The sequence below is a fragment of the Myxocyprinus asiaticus genome, chromosome 40 (assembly GCF_019703515.2).
Source record: "Myxocyprinus asiaticus isolate MX2 ecotype Aquarium Trade chromosome 40, UBuf_Myxa_2, whole genome shotgun sequence".
Lineage (NCBI taxonomy): Eukaryota > Metazoa > Chordata > Actinopteri > Cypriniformes > Catostomidae > Myxocyprinus > Myxocyprinus asiaticus.
In genome coordinates this window covers 34,184,546-34,198,495 of record NC_059383.1, presented here as the reverse complement: position 1 = coordinate 34,198,495, position 13,950 = coordinate 34,184,546, and the positions used below count along the sequence as shown (strand labels likewise).

The 13,950-nt window shown below is 39.1% G+C and overlaps 1 protein-coding gene across 1 annotated transcript in view; it reads left to right on the top strand.

The window, feature by feature from the left end:
* LOC127430759 (probable E3 ubiquitin-protein ligase HERC1) overlaps window positions 1-13,950 on the top strand; it is a 131,543-nt gene that overhangs the window by 71,063 nt on the left and 46,530 nt on the right. Inside the window, exons 42-52 of the mRNA XM_051680783.1 lie at window positions 2,357-2,564; window positions 3,645-3,772; window positions 3,878-4,086; window positions 4,227-4,495; window positions 6,417-6,469; window positions 6,592-6,789; window positions 7,062-7,236; window positions 10,386-10,635; window positions 10,831-11,047; window positions 11,897-12,159; window positions 12,305-12,432. Of these exons, the coding sequence (XP_051536743.1) occupies window positions 2,357-2,564; window positions 3,645-3,772; window positions 3,878-4,086; window positions 4,227-4,495; window positions 6,417-6,469; window positions 6,592-6,789; window positions 7,062-7,236; window positions 10,386-10,635; window positions 10,831-11,047; window positions 11,897-12,159; window positions 12,305-12,432 (2,098 nt within the window). The remainder of the gene's footprint in view (window positions 1-2,356; window positions 2,565-3,644; window positions 3,773-3,877; window positions 4,087-4,226; window positions 4,496-6,416; window positions 6,470-6,591; window positions 6,790-7,061; window positions 7,237-10,385; window positions 10,636-10,830; window positions 11,048-11,896; window positions 12,160-12,304; window positions 12,433-13,950) is intronic.

Below are 13,950 nucleotides of genomic sequence, written 5' to 3'. Positions count from 1 at the left end.
CTTGGTAGCTGAACCAAACCAGACAGTTATAGGAGTGCAGAGGACAGACTCAGTGACTGCTGAGTAGAACCTCTGCTGGGCCTTTTTCACAATGGAGTCAATGTGGGCCTCCCACTTCAGGTCATGTGAGATGGTAGTGCCCAGGAACCTGAATGACTCCACTGCTGCCACAGTGCTGTTTAGAATGGTGAGCGGGATCGATGCTGGGGTGTTAATTCTAAAGTTCACTATCATCTCCACTGTTTTGAGCGTGTTCAGCTCCAGGTTGTTTTGACTGCACAAGTGAGCCAGCCGTTCAACCTCCCTTCTATAAGCAGACTCATCTGCATCTTGGATGAGCCTAATTACTGTAGTGTCATCTGCAAACTTCAGGAGCTTGACAGAGGGGTTCTTGGAGTGCAGTCGTTTGTGTACAGGGAGAAGAGTAGTGGGGAGAGCACACATCCCTGGGGGGCAACAGTGCTGACTGTATATGTGCTGGAAGTGAATTTCCCCAGTCTCACTAACTGCTGCCTATCTGTCAGAAAGCTGGTGATCCACTGACAGATAGAGGTGGGAACCGAGAGCTGGGTTAATTTATTCCATAGGAGAGAAGGGATGATGGTGTTGAAAGCCGAACTGAAGTCCACAAATAGGATCCTTGCATAAGTCCCTGGTCTGTCTGGATGTTGCAGTATATAATGCAGTGCCATATTGACTGCATCATCCACTGACCTGTTAGCTCGATAGGCAAACTGCACTTGGTCCAGTGACGTCCTTCAGGTGGGCCAACACCAGTCTCTCAAATTACTTAATGACCATAGACGTCAGGGCGACAGGTCTGTAGTCATTAAGTCCTGCAATCTTGAGTTTCTTTGGGACAGGGATGATGGTGGAGCATTTGAAGCAGCAGGGAACTTCACAGTGCTCCAGTGATGTGTTGAAGATCTATGTGAAGATGGGGGCCAGCTGGTTGGCACAGGCTTTTAGACAAGTGGGTGGAACACCGTCTGGGCCCTGTGCTTTCCTTGTCTTCTGTTTCCGGAATACCCGGCATACATCCTCTTCACAGATCTTAAGTGCAGGTAGAGTAGCAGGAGGGGGGAAGAGGGGGGATGCAGGAGGTGTTGGTGTATGTTTGAAGTGAAGGTCAGAGCAGGTGTGGGGTGGGAGACTGGGCTTTTTCAAATCTACAGTAAAACACATTCAGGTCGTCAGCCAGTTGTTGGTTCTCTAAAGTGTTGGGGGATGGTATCTTGTAGTTGGTGAAGACATGGATTTAACCACTGGAGTCATATGGATTACTTTTATGCTGACTTTATATCATTTTTGGAGAACTGAAGTTCTGGCCACCATTCACTTGCATTGTATGGACCTACAGAGCTGAGATATTCTTCTAAAAACCTTAATTTGTGTTGTGCAGAAGAAAGAAAGACATACACAACTGGGATGGCAGGAGGGTGAGTAAATGATGAGAGAATTTTGGGTGAACTATCCCTTTAATTCATTATTCAAATCACAGAACAAAAATCTGTGAATCAAGTTTATTAATTTGATTTGAGAGTGAATAACAACATAAATTATGGTCAGTTCATCACACAAAATGATCATATGTCTTCAGATTTCTTGGAATATAGCTCAGAATTCATCTGTGCTTTTTTGAGCTGGACAGACCAGAGTCACTATTCATTATCACAATATAGCAAATTAACCCTGTGAAGTCTTTTTAAGAATTCACCTTCTGTGTTCCATGGAAGAAAGCAAGTCATACAGGTTTGGAGTGACATTAGGGTGAGTAAACAATGATAGAATTTACATTTTTGAATTAATTATCCTTTTAATGATGTATATTGTGATATTCACAAATAAAAAAAAAATCAATAATGGGCAGTTACATTTGATTTTATGCTGGTTTTGATTTATTTTTTTGGTGACTGCTGATGAAAACTGTTATTACAATAAATACACCCATTTACACTCCACCAGATTATGCTTTATTTCACCCCTCACTGTTCGACCCCACTGGAGCACAATGTTGAATCATTAGAAATAAGAGTGGAGCAATGCATGCCATCTTTTATTTTGTGTTTTGAATATTCACTATTTAACAACTGTGTCCTAAATCATATTTCAGCTAAATGAGTTTAAGTGTTGTGCATATTCTTGTTTTATTGCATACATTTACAATATTAACATTGCAGACAGTTTTACAATGATAAAATGTGTTTTTTCGGCATTCAGTCTTAAAATGTAAAAATATGGGGCACTTCATTAGCTTTTCTAATGTTAGAATTAGTCACTTGTACAATTATTGAGTTTTTAAAACCAGATTTTTATTTAGAATATTTTTACAAACTTCATGTGACCTCTCTCTCAGGGGTCACGGGCGAGGTGGATTCACGCACCATCGAGGTGCTGGCGAGCTGGATGCTGGAACACCCTCTAACAGAGGTGCAACAGGCTGGAGAGGGCTCGTCAGCAGGGGGTGCCACTGATACGCCCTCATCTGAAGGACCAGAGACAGTGCAGTGCCCTGAGTCTCCTGCTCTGATGTCACTCCAGGAGAGCAGAGAACCCAGCGGGAGGTGAGTTCAAAGACACTAACACTGTATCTGAACCAGCCACGATGTAATAAAGCGACAAAAGCTATACCAGAGTTTCTGTCCAAACCAAATGTGATTGTTAAGAGCATCGCAAAACAAGACATTTTATTGGAGATTTGGTCTGTAAAGTTCTATTACGTTGCCAACTCACTGTAAAATAAAAATCCTGCTCTAATAAGAAAGAAAATCTCATAGATTTGGAACGACGTGAGGGTAAGTTATGATCGAATTTTGTTTTGTTTTTTTAAATTGGAAATACAAAAAAAAATAATATTATATCATTTATATTACATCAGTCATTTACTCACCCTTATGCCATCCCTGATGAGTATGGATTTCTTTTTTCTGCTGAACTCAAACAAAGATTTTAAAAAAATATCTTAGCTATGTAGCTCCATTCAATGCAAGTGAATGGTGACCAGAAATGTGAAACTCAAAAAATCACATAAAGGCATTATAGAAGTAATCCATACGACTCCAATGGTTAAATCTGTGTCTCCAGAAGCGATGATATGGGGTGGGGGGCAATTTGCAATATTTGTGCTTATCGCCACCTATTGGGCAGGGAGGAAAATGTATGGGAATAAAATGAATTAAATATTGATCTGTTTCTCACCCACACCTATAATATTGTTTCTAAAGTCATGAATTTAACCACTGGAGTCTTAAGGATTACTTTTACTGCCTTTGTGGTTTTTGAGCTTAAAAGTTCTAGACACCATTCACTTGCATTGTATGGACCAACAGAGCTGAGATATTCTTCTAAGGATCTTCATTTGTGTTCAGCAGAAGAAAGAAAGTCATACACATCTGGGATGGCGTGAGGGTGAGCTGTTCCATTAAACATCAGATATGTTCTGATTGACTGTGATTTTGGTGCCTCTCACAGCATTTAGCTTTCATTGAGGACAAAAACATTACATGTTGCTGAAAATTCTGTGCTTAGGCCAAGTTGTAACACCTCTATCTGCACACACGCACACACACACACACACACACACACGCACACACACATTTACAGCAGTATTGGATGATTTATTCTTTGTGTTTCCTCTTTTGCAGCCTGTTAGCAGGTTTGGACCTGGTGGAGAGAGAGAACTTCTTAGATGTTCACCTGACCAGGAACAGACCTCCACCTGCTCGCAGACAGCGATCTGGAGTAGGACAGAGAACTTCCTTCAGGAGAGCAGGTCAGACTTACACACAGTCAGTTGAATGTAAATGTAAGGTTAATGTGAAGTGTTCACACAACAGTGACTCTGCAGTGAAGGTTGCTCCTATGTTTTACTTTTCAGACTCTCCGTCACCCAGTCCTGTCCCAACGCTGTACAGACAAGAAGCGGTTGTAACAGAGTGGCCTGAGCGGGCTGAAACACACCCGTTTGCAGCTGAAGAAGAGTCAGAGCTGGGCTACATGGATGACCCGTACCAGGAAGAACCCTACGAGGAGCTTCTCACCCCAGAGTTCATCACCTCTGAGAGGGACACGCTTTGGATGGTAGAGGTACATCTGTCTTTTTATTGTTCTATTGCTCTATTATTATATTGTTTTATCTATCATTCTGTCTCTCTGTCCTCTTTTTTTTTTTTTTTTTTTTTTTTTTAATGACATTTTAAAATGTTTTCTCTCACTCTCTCTTTCAGGGAAGAGAAGATCACCCTGATCCTCAAGAGATGGTGGAGTGCGAGCTGTGTAACACCTTCACCGTGCAGTTCAACAACCACATGAAGCGTCATCACCCGGGCTGCGGTCAAAGCGCCGGTCGCCGTGGTTACCGCAGCAACGGGGCCTACGTGGACGGCTGGTTCGGAGGGGAATGTGGATCGGGCAGCCCATACTACCTCCTGTGCAACGCATGCAGGGAAAAATATCTGGCCTTCAACTCGGGAGTTATGAGCTCCAAACAAGACAGGTGAGGATGTGGACATGTTAACAGCAAAAATAATTTCCAGATTGGTGTTTTAGTCTTGTTTAAAGGAAAATAAGGTTAATTAAAATAGAAAGTAAGTTTATTCTTCTTATTCCATATATATACACACACACACACACACACACACACACACTGATCAGCCACAACATTAAAACCACCTGCCTAATATTGTGTAGGTCCCCCTCGTGCTGCCAAAACAGCGCCAACCCGCATCACAGAGTAGCATTCTGAGATGCTATTCTTCTCACCACAATTATACAGAGCGGTTATCTGAGTTACCGTAGACTTTGTCAGTTTGAACCAGTCTGGCCATTCTCTGTTGACTTTCTCGTCAACAAGGAATTTCCGTCCACAGAACTGCTGCTCACTGGAAGTTTTTTTTTTTTTTGGCACCATTCTGAGTAAACTAGAGACTGTTGTGTGTGAAAATCCCAGGACATCTGCAGTTACGGAAATACTCAAACCAGCCCATCTGGCACCAACAATCATCCATTGGATTATCTAATCAGCCAATTGTGTGGCAGCAGTGAAGTGCATAAAATCATGCAGATACGGGTCAGGAGCTTCAGTTAATGTTCACATCAACCATCAGAATGGGTTAAAAATGTGATCTCAGTGATTTGGACCGTGGCATGATTGTTGGTGCCAAATAGGCTGGTTTGAGTATTTCTGTAACTGCTGATCTCCTGGGATTCCGAATGATGCCAAAAACAAAAAACATCCGGTGAGCAGCAGTTCTATGAATGGAAATGCCTTGTTGTTGAGAGAGGTCAACAGAGAATAGCCAGACTGGTTCAAACTGACAAAGTCTACGGTAACTCCGATAACCGCTCTGTACAAATAGCATTCTGAGATACGGGTTGGTGCTGTTTTGGCGGCATGAGTGGGACCTACACAATATTAGGCAGGTGGCTTTAATGTTGTGGCTGATCGGTGTGTATATATATAGATATAGAGATATAGATATATATATATATGTTTTAATCGTAAACCTCACTACATTTCTCATTTCAAGACTTAAAGGAATAGTTCACCCAAAAATGAAAATTCTCTCATCTTTTTCTCACCCTCATGCCATTCCAGATATGTATGACTTTCTTTCTTCTGCTGAACGCAAACTAAGATTTAAATAAAATATACATCTCTGGAAAAAAATTAGACAACTGCAAATCTCTGGATTTACTATTTATAGGTATGTGTTTGAGTAAAATTAACATTTTTGTTTCATTCTATAAAGTACTGACAGTATTTCTCCCAAATTCCAAATAAAAATATTGTCATTTAGAGCATTTTTTTTTTTCTAATTTTTTTCCTTTTTTTACTCTAAATTCTTCTCCCTGCCCAGTAGGTGGCAATATGCATGAACAATGTGAATCACCAAAAACATAGAAGAAAAATGTGGAAGTAAAGTGAAAGTGGAGATTTATAGTAAAAAAGTACTTAAATATTGATCTGTTTCTCACCCACACTTTATTGCTTCTGAAGACATTGATTTAATCCCTGGAGTCTTATGGATTACTTTAATGCTGCCATTATTTGCTTTTTTGAGCTTCAAAGTTCTAGCTCCCATTCACTTGCATTGAATGGACCAACAGAGCTGAGATAATTTCTTAAAATCTTTGTGTTCTGCTGAAGAAAAAAAGTCACACATCTGGGGTGGCATGAGGGTGAGTAAATTATAAGAGAATTATCATTTTTGGGTGAACTATCCCTTTAATAGCTCATGTCATTTTGCTCTTCAGGTAAATGTATCCTGTTTTAAGCATGTTCAGATATTTTTACTGGAAAGCAAGGCAACGATACTACTTAAAAAAACCTTTTTTGCACTGTTGAACATGTGGATATGATTGCAATAAATGCATACAATATACTTTTGCCATAATAACCCAGATTGTTTTTTCAGAACAAGTGGCCTGGCGTCTGATCTGATTGGTCTACTGGATGGTACATCAGATGGTATGTATATAGGCATATTTTACTTCAAAGAGATACAGTAGTTTACATTTTTGGGCGAATTGAATCTTGTGCCTTGGATGAAATGAATGTACTATATAATAATTTGAAATTGTTTGTCTTAGATGAATGGGATCCAGGTAACCAAGAAGACTCTGACCCAGACAGGTTGACAGGTTTGGAGGATTTCGGTACTCTTCTGAGACCTCTGGGTCTGAGTGAGAAGAATTCTGTGCCTGACCCAATCCCTTTCACGGAACATGACCCGCTCGGAGCTCTAGTCAGCGGCTTAGTCAGTGCTGACAATGGCTTGCTTTACAAAGGTGTGTTTACATGTTTACATTTAAATGTTTCATATTGGAAAACATAGTAGGACTGAGATTTCTGACATGATCAACATCTTTATTGCTCTGTATTCTCTGTAGCTAGACTTTTGACTATCAGCATAAAGTCTGGTCCACGTTGTAGCTTATTTTTGCCAAGAACACCCACAGAAAAAAAAGGCTGTCTGAATGAGATGTAAAGTGACCACTGAGAGTTCAAGCTGTCTCTGTTTTCTGGATTTATCATGACATGCATTGTTGTGTGTGTGTAGGTGTGGTTAGCACCGAGTTGAAGAGCTCTTCAGTTCCTCTGAGTCTTGGCGAGCAGGCTGCGTCTCTGAGGGAGCCTCAGGAGAGACTGTTGGCTCTGAGGAGAGTCACCTCCACAGCACAGATCCTACTGGCATATAGTATGGTGATGAGAGCTCTCTCTCAGACCTCCTCCAGGTAATACCACATCTCTCACACATAAAACTGACTTCCTTCAGTGCACAGTGTTAACTGCAATGGCAGACTAGCCCGATATTAATATGAAGATTAAAAATGAGCATAATTCTTTTTGCTATATTTTTCTTATTTTTTGTGTACATGAAATTACATTTTTTATTTTCAGCTATTATCTATGTAAATAATTACATTAAAGGCAATGAAAAATATAATATTTATGTTCAGATTTATAGTATATTAAAGCTGAAGTATGTAATGTCTGCAACATTAGTGGCACCAACTGAATTGCAAAAATAAACTCTGTTTTCAAAACAGCTTTCTGGAAACGCCCCCCGTCTGCCGTTGGTCAAACAGAGATAGCCCCGCCCCCAACTCACGCCATTGGTTGAGTAATGTTGTTGGGGCGGGTCTAAGCAGTTCAACCTAAACAAACAATTTTCGAGAAAATTAACCTCTGAATGGCTTACTAATATTTGTCTCTGCATATTAAGCTTGGATAGAAGGAAGTATTTTAACACAGAAAAAGTTACATGCATCAGCTTTAAGTTGAAAATGAATGGATATTTTCATCCATAGCAATTTATAGTATACTTATTTTAGTGATGGTCATCCTGGAGAAAATTATATGATCATCATTTTCACTGACAACTAGAATATGCATTTAACTGCATCGAATGAACATTTAAACGTATGCATTTTAGGGCTAATAATAATAAATAATAAAATTTGCATTATTTTGATCTTTGATACAGTATAAGACCTGTTCACACCACTTTCAATGCAACTAAATACCAGGAGAGTAAAATATATTCGCAATTTTATTTTTTTATTTTTTTTTTTTTTATTTTTACACCAAATTTGTTCACTGAGGAATTTTGGGATTTTTCGAAAACACACCAATTTTTCGAATTTGTGTATATATATATATATGTATATATATATTTCTTTTTTTTTCTTTAATCGTCAATTCTTTTTTTTTTCTTTTTTTTCTTTTTTTCTTTTTTTTTATATACAGGTGCATCTCAATAAATTAGAATGTCGTGGAAAAGTTCATTTATTTCAGTAATTCAACTCAAATTGTGAAACTCATGTATTAAATAAATTCAATGCACACAGACTGAAGTAGTTTAAGTCTTTGGTTCTTTTAATTGTGATGATTTTGGCTCACATTTAACAAAAACCCACCAATTCACTATCTCAAAAAATTAGAATACATCATAAGACCAATAAAAAAAACATTTTTAGTGAATTGTTGGCCTTCTGGAAAGTATGTTAATTTACTATATATGTACTCAATACTTGGTAGGGGCTCCTTTTGCTTTAATTACTGCCTCAATTCGGCGTGGCATGGAGGTGATCAGTTTGTGGCACTGCTGAGGTGGTATGGAAGCCCAGGTTTCTTTGACAGTGGCCTTCAGCTCATCTGCATTTTTTGGTCTCTTGTTTCTCATTTTCCTCTTGACAATACCCCATAGATTCTCTATGGGGTTCAGGTCTGGTGAGTTTGCTGGCCAGTCAAGCACACCAACACCATGGTCATTTAACCAACTTTTGGTGCTTTTGGCAGTGTGGGCAGGTGCCAAATCCTGCTGGAAAATGAAATCAGCATCTTTAAAAAGCTGGTCAGCAGAAGGAAGCATGAAGTGCTCCAAAATGTCTTGGTAAACGGGTGCAGTGACTTTGGTTTTCAAAAAACACATTGGACCAACACCAGCAGATGACATTGCACCCCAAATCATCACAGACTGTGGAAACTTAACACGGGACTTCAAGCAACTTGGGCTATGAGCTTCTCCACCCTTCCTCCAGACTCTAGGACCTTGGTTTCCAAATGAAACACAAAACTTGCTCTCATCTGAAAAGAGGACTTTGGACCACTGGGCAACAGTCCAGTTCTTCTTCTCCTTAGCCCAGGTAAGACGCCTCTGACGTTGTCTGTGGTTCAGGAGTGGCTTAACAAGAGGAATACAACAACTGTAGCCAAATTCCTTGACACGTCTGTGTGTGGTGGCTCTTGATGCCTTGACCCCAGCCTCAGTCCATTCCTTGTGAAGTTCACCCAAATTCTTGAATCGATTTTGATTGACAATTCTCATAAGGCTGTGGTTCTCTCGGTTGGTTGTGCATCTTTTTCTTCCACACTTTTTCCTTCCACTCAACTTTCTGTTAACATGCTTGGATACAGCACTCTATGAACAGCCAGCTTCTTTGGCAATGAATGTTTGTGGCTTACCCTCCTTGTGAAGGGTGTCAATGATTGTCTTCTGGACAACTGTCAGATCAGCAGTCTTCCCCATGATTGTGTAGCCTAGTGAACCAAACTGAGAGACCATTTTGCAGGTGTTTTGAGTTGATTAGCTGATTGGCATGTCACCATATTCTAATTTTTTGAGATAGTGAATTGGTGGGTTTTTGTTAAATGTGAGCCAAAATCATCACAATTAAAAGAACCAAAGACTTAAACTACTTCAGTCTGTGTGCACTGAATTTATTTAATACACAAGTTTCACAATTTGAGTTGAAGTACTGAAATAAATGAACTTTTCCACGACATTCTAATTTATTGAGATGCACCTGTATTATCAATGAAAAAAATCTACCTTGCCTCTGAGGAAAAAAACAAAAACAAAAAAAAAACCAGATCATTGCGGCAAAATATTTTGTAATTAGTGTTTATATAGAGACGCCTTTCATGAATCAGTTTACACTTTTTGTTTTTTTTTCTTCAAATTTTGAATTTGTATAATTTTCTCAGATTAGTTTTATATTTAGATTAGTTGTATTCAGAATTTTAAAGATGAAAAAAATCAACCTTGCCTCTGACAAAAAAAAAAAAAAAAATGACAGTTCATCTCAGGGAATGTTTCAGAATTGGTGTGTTATTTACATTTCTGCATTTGGCAGATGCTTTTATCCAAAGTGACTTACGGTGCATTCAAGGTGTATATTTTATCGGTTTGTGTGTTCCCAGGGAATTGAACCCATGATCTTGCCATTGTTAGCAGCATGCTCTACCAGTTGTGCTACATGAGAACAGAATCTATTGTACATACATTCATGTTTTTGAATCATATCATGTGTGAATAGGTTGGTGTTTGCATGTTTGGTGATGTCAAATGCTAACAGTTGTTTTTCTTATTGTATTTCAGTAGTTTTGTGTGTAATCAGTCCAGCAGTCTTGAGGCTCTAGGATTGGCAGATATTCGTATCCTGGTGCGGATGATGTGTCTAGCAGCAGGGGGGCGTGTCCATATGGGCGTGGACCAGCAGGGAGCAGGGCGCGGCTCTGTGAGTGATCGCACAGGCTCCGCATTCCTCTCCTTTCTCAGTTCAGCTATTGGCAGTTTAGTGTCCCACAGTCCTGATGCCTACCGAGAATTAGTGGACATTTGCACTCAGGTAGATTCTCTCTTTCTTTCTCTCTATGCCTCCCTCCCTCCCATGCTGTCTTTCTCTACCTCTCCATGTTGGCTGGCTGATGTTTCTCACCTCATTATCCTTGCAACAGTCTTTATCATTTTCTTGTTGTCTGCTCATCTAATCATCCTGTCTCCCCTGTAATCATATATTCTCGTTTGCATTTCCTTTTCTCAGGATCTCATGGCTGCAGCTACAGGAATGAATATCAGTGCCATCATTGATCCACAGCAGATGATGAGACAGAGCGCCACCCTCAAGGCGGCAGCACAGGAGCCAAGGGAACTGACCCCGCCCACCTTCCTGGTCACACAGAGTCTGGTTTCACTGTTGACGGAGAAAGGCATCCGATACCGTTACAGTGCAGAAAGAAGTGAATCAACAGAATCAAAGGGTAAATATCGTAAATATTTCGTTAGTTTTAGTAACTAAACGTATAGGATCAAAAGGACAGAGATATTTTACAAATTATAAGGTTTATGATATTTCATGTTTCATTTAGAATTTAGTTACAAATTGTTGCTGCATAACAAAGTGTCCCAACCAGGTACGACGCTATATATATATATATATATATATATATATATATTATGGCTTTTGTTCTAACCAACTACAACAAGACAATTTTATTACTCACTGGGTTTCTCTTTTTTTTGTTGCATTGTGCTGGCTAGCTCCACCCACATTCAAACCTCTTTGGTCTGCGCTCCACATTGCTGTTTTAAAAAAAAATCTAATGTTCTGATTGTGTCACTTTGCACAGTATTTTGCTTTCAGTAAGTAGAGAATTACTTGATGCTAGAAACTATCAGGGAATTTTTAAATTGTGATTTCCAAGCCTGAAGAAGTTACTAAAATACTAAAAAGCCATGGACATTTCTCTGTTTCTCTAATTGCTCTAAAATATTACATCAGCTAGAAATTGTTATTTTTAAGTGTTATCTATACATAATTATTTTTAGAAAACATTAATTATTAAGTTTTTTTTTAATTTAAATATATTTTTTTATTAATGTTTTTTTTATGTTCAACAGGAAAACTCATGTAAAAATCAATTATTTAGTCAAAAGGTATGGGAACCCTACTGGTTGTGACACTGTGTAAGATTCTAGTGACTGTCTACAATAGTTTTTATTATTATTATTATTATTATTATTACTAATTACATCCATATAGCAATTTAAATGCTAACTAATAATAGCTTAGAATTTGTGATAATTTTCCGTACGTGTCATTTTGGCAGAAGGTGGAAGCCCACCGCCCTCAGGTCCCCCTATCTCTCAGACGGGGGTGCGGGTCAGTCCGTTGGAGCTGGCTAATGCACTGGCCGCTTGCACTCTGTCGGCCAGACTGACCAGCAGACACCGTCAGTGGGCGGCGCAGCAGCTGGTCCAGACCCTGGCGGTGCCCGAGAGAGACAACCGTGCCAGACCCCAGACCTACAGTGACATGGCCGGAGATCTGCGCAAATGCCCAATCAGGAAGCTGGAAGGACATCAGAACAGGGTAAAGAGGATGCAGATACTAATATATATATATATATGTATGTATGTGTGTGTGTGTGTGTGCATATATAAATATACATCTGAATGTCATTTTGTATTTAGTCACCAAAACTGGTCTTGTTTCTGACTGGCTGTTGTGTGTGCAGGTGAGCAGCTGCAGCTGGAATGGTGATCAAGGTCTGTTAGCCACTGGCTCACAGGATGGAACCGTGCGACTGTGGACCATCTCACCAAACACTGCAGAGCTGCAGCACACACACACCTGCAGTGTCAGGTGAGACATACACATGTATTCTGGTCATTCGAACACTGTTTTTCACTAGCATGTGGTTTGTGATTTGTGTGGGAACTCCTCTGCTATGTTTTTCATACTTTTGATTAGGAAAGTCGCATATGCCACCAGACGTATTTTTCTGTTCAGTGGACTACAATCTTTTTTTTTTTTTTTATGAGGGTGCCTACACTTACCAGTCATTTGGAATTACTGCATAAGGCATTTTAAAAATCATAAATTTCGGATTCACATCATGCAGACCAGATTTGCAAATTTTTGAATCAGTTTGACAGATTTACTGACAAGAACCAACTCAAAAGAACAATTTGCTCACAAATCTGATATCACTTGGCTTGTGAGCAAGTTTCTCCCTACATAAGAGCAATATCTAAATGTATATTTACAGTATAAATGTATTTGTTCAGGTCTTGAAAAAGGTCTTAAAAAGTCTGCAGCAACCTTGCTATCAAGCATTTCTTATGCACTGGTCCATCTGTTTACTCTGCAAGTATAAGTATCATCTGCAATTTTTCTGACGAGACGTCAGGTGTGCGCACTCATGCCAACAAGTGAGAGATCAACAGTAAACAACAGCCAATGAAATAGAGAGCGGCAGCATAAAGCGCGTCTTACATTTTCTGGCATCTTGTTAACCAACATTGCTGGAAAGTGCTGTTTTACAGTGTCAATTCGCATGCTATTAATATCACCAAGGCTTATTATTTCAGGGCGTTTTATAGTAAATAAAACATGCTGTATTTATTTTTTTTATTTTTTATTTTTTTTAACCAGTGCATTGAAATCCGAACACAACTGTTCAAAAGAAACATATTACCTTATGTTTATGGTATTGGTGCCTTTTAAAAGAATAGCTCATCCAAAAATGAAAATTATCTCATCATTTACTATCTCACTCCATTGGTGCGATGCGCAACTGCTGTGCACACAATGATAAACACATCAGTCCGGTTCACAGATGTATTAATCTTCAGTTCATTTAATTAATTGTTCAGAAAGACTCACAAACAGTTGTCATTTTGAGTCATTCTAGCAAATTTTTCACTGAATCCACAGAGTGGTTAAACATGATCTGACTCTGACTTAAAAAAATAAATAAAAAAATGGCAAGTTACCATTACTTTCCTAAGATGTCCAATTTGAAATGAACAGAGATAAGTATGTGCACTTGAGGTATGTGAGACTTAGTTAAAAAAAGATAGAAACATAGTTTAGAGATTAACATTTTTTTGTTGCAATTACAAGCAACGATCACTTGTCCCAATTACAAGCAACGATCACTTGTCCCTTGTAAATGCTCTCATTAAGTGCTGAATTAATGCTGTTTTCTCATTTCTTCTCAAGAGAACCGTCTTTGTCCCGTGTCCCCGCATACAGGGAAGCGGTAATCATGGCGACACCAAGATGAGCCATCGCACTTGCACCCTGGATTTGAAAGCATATATTGCAGCTGATGGATAAAGATTTCGGGCCATAATAAATATAAATAATATGATAAAT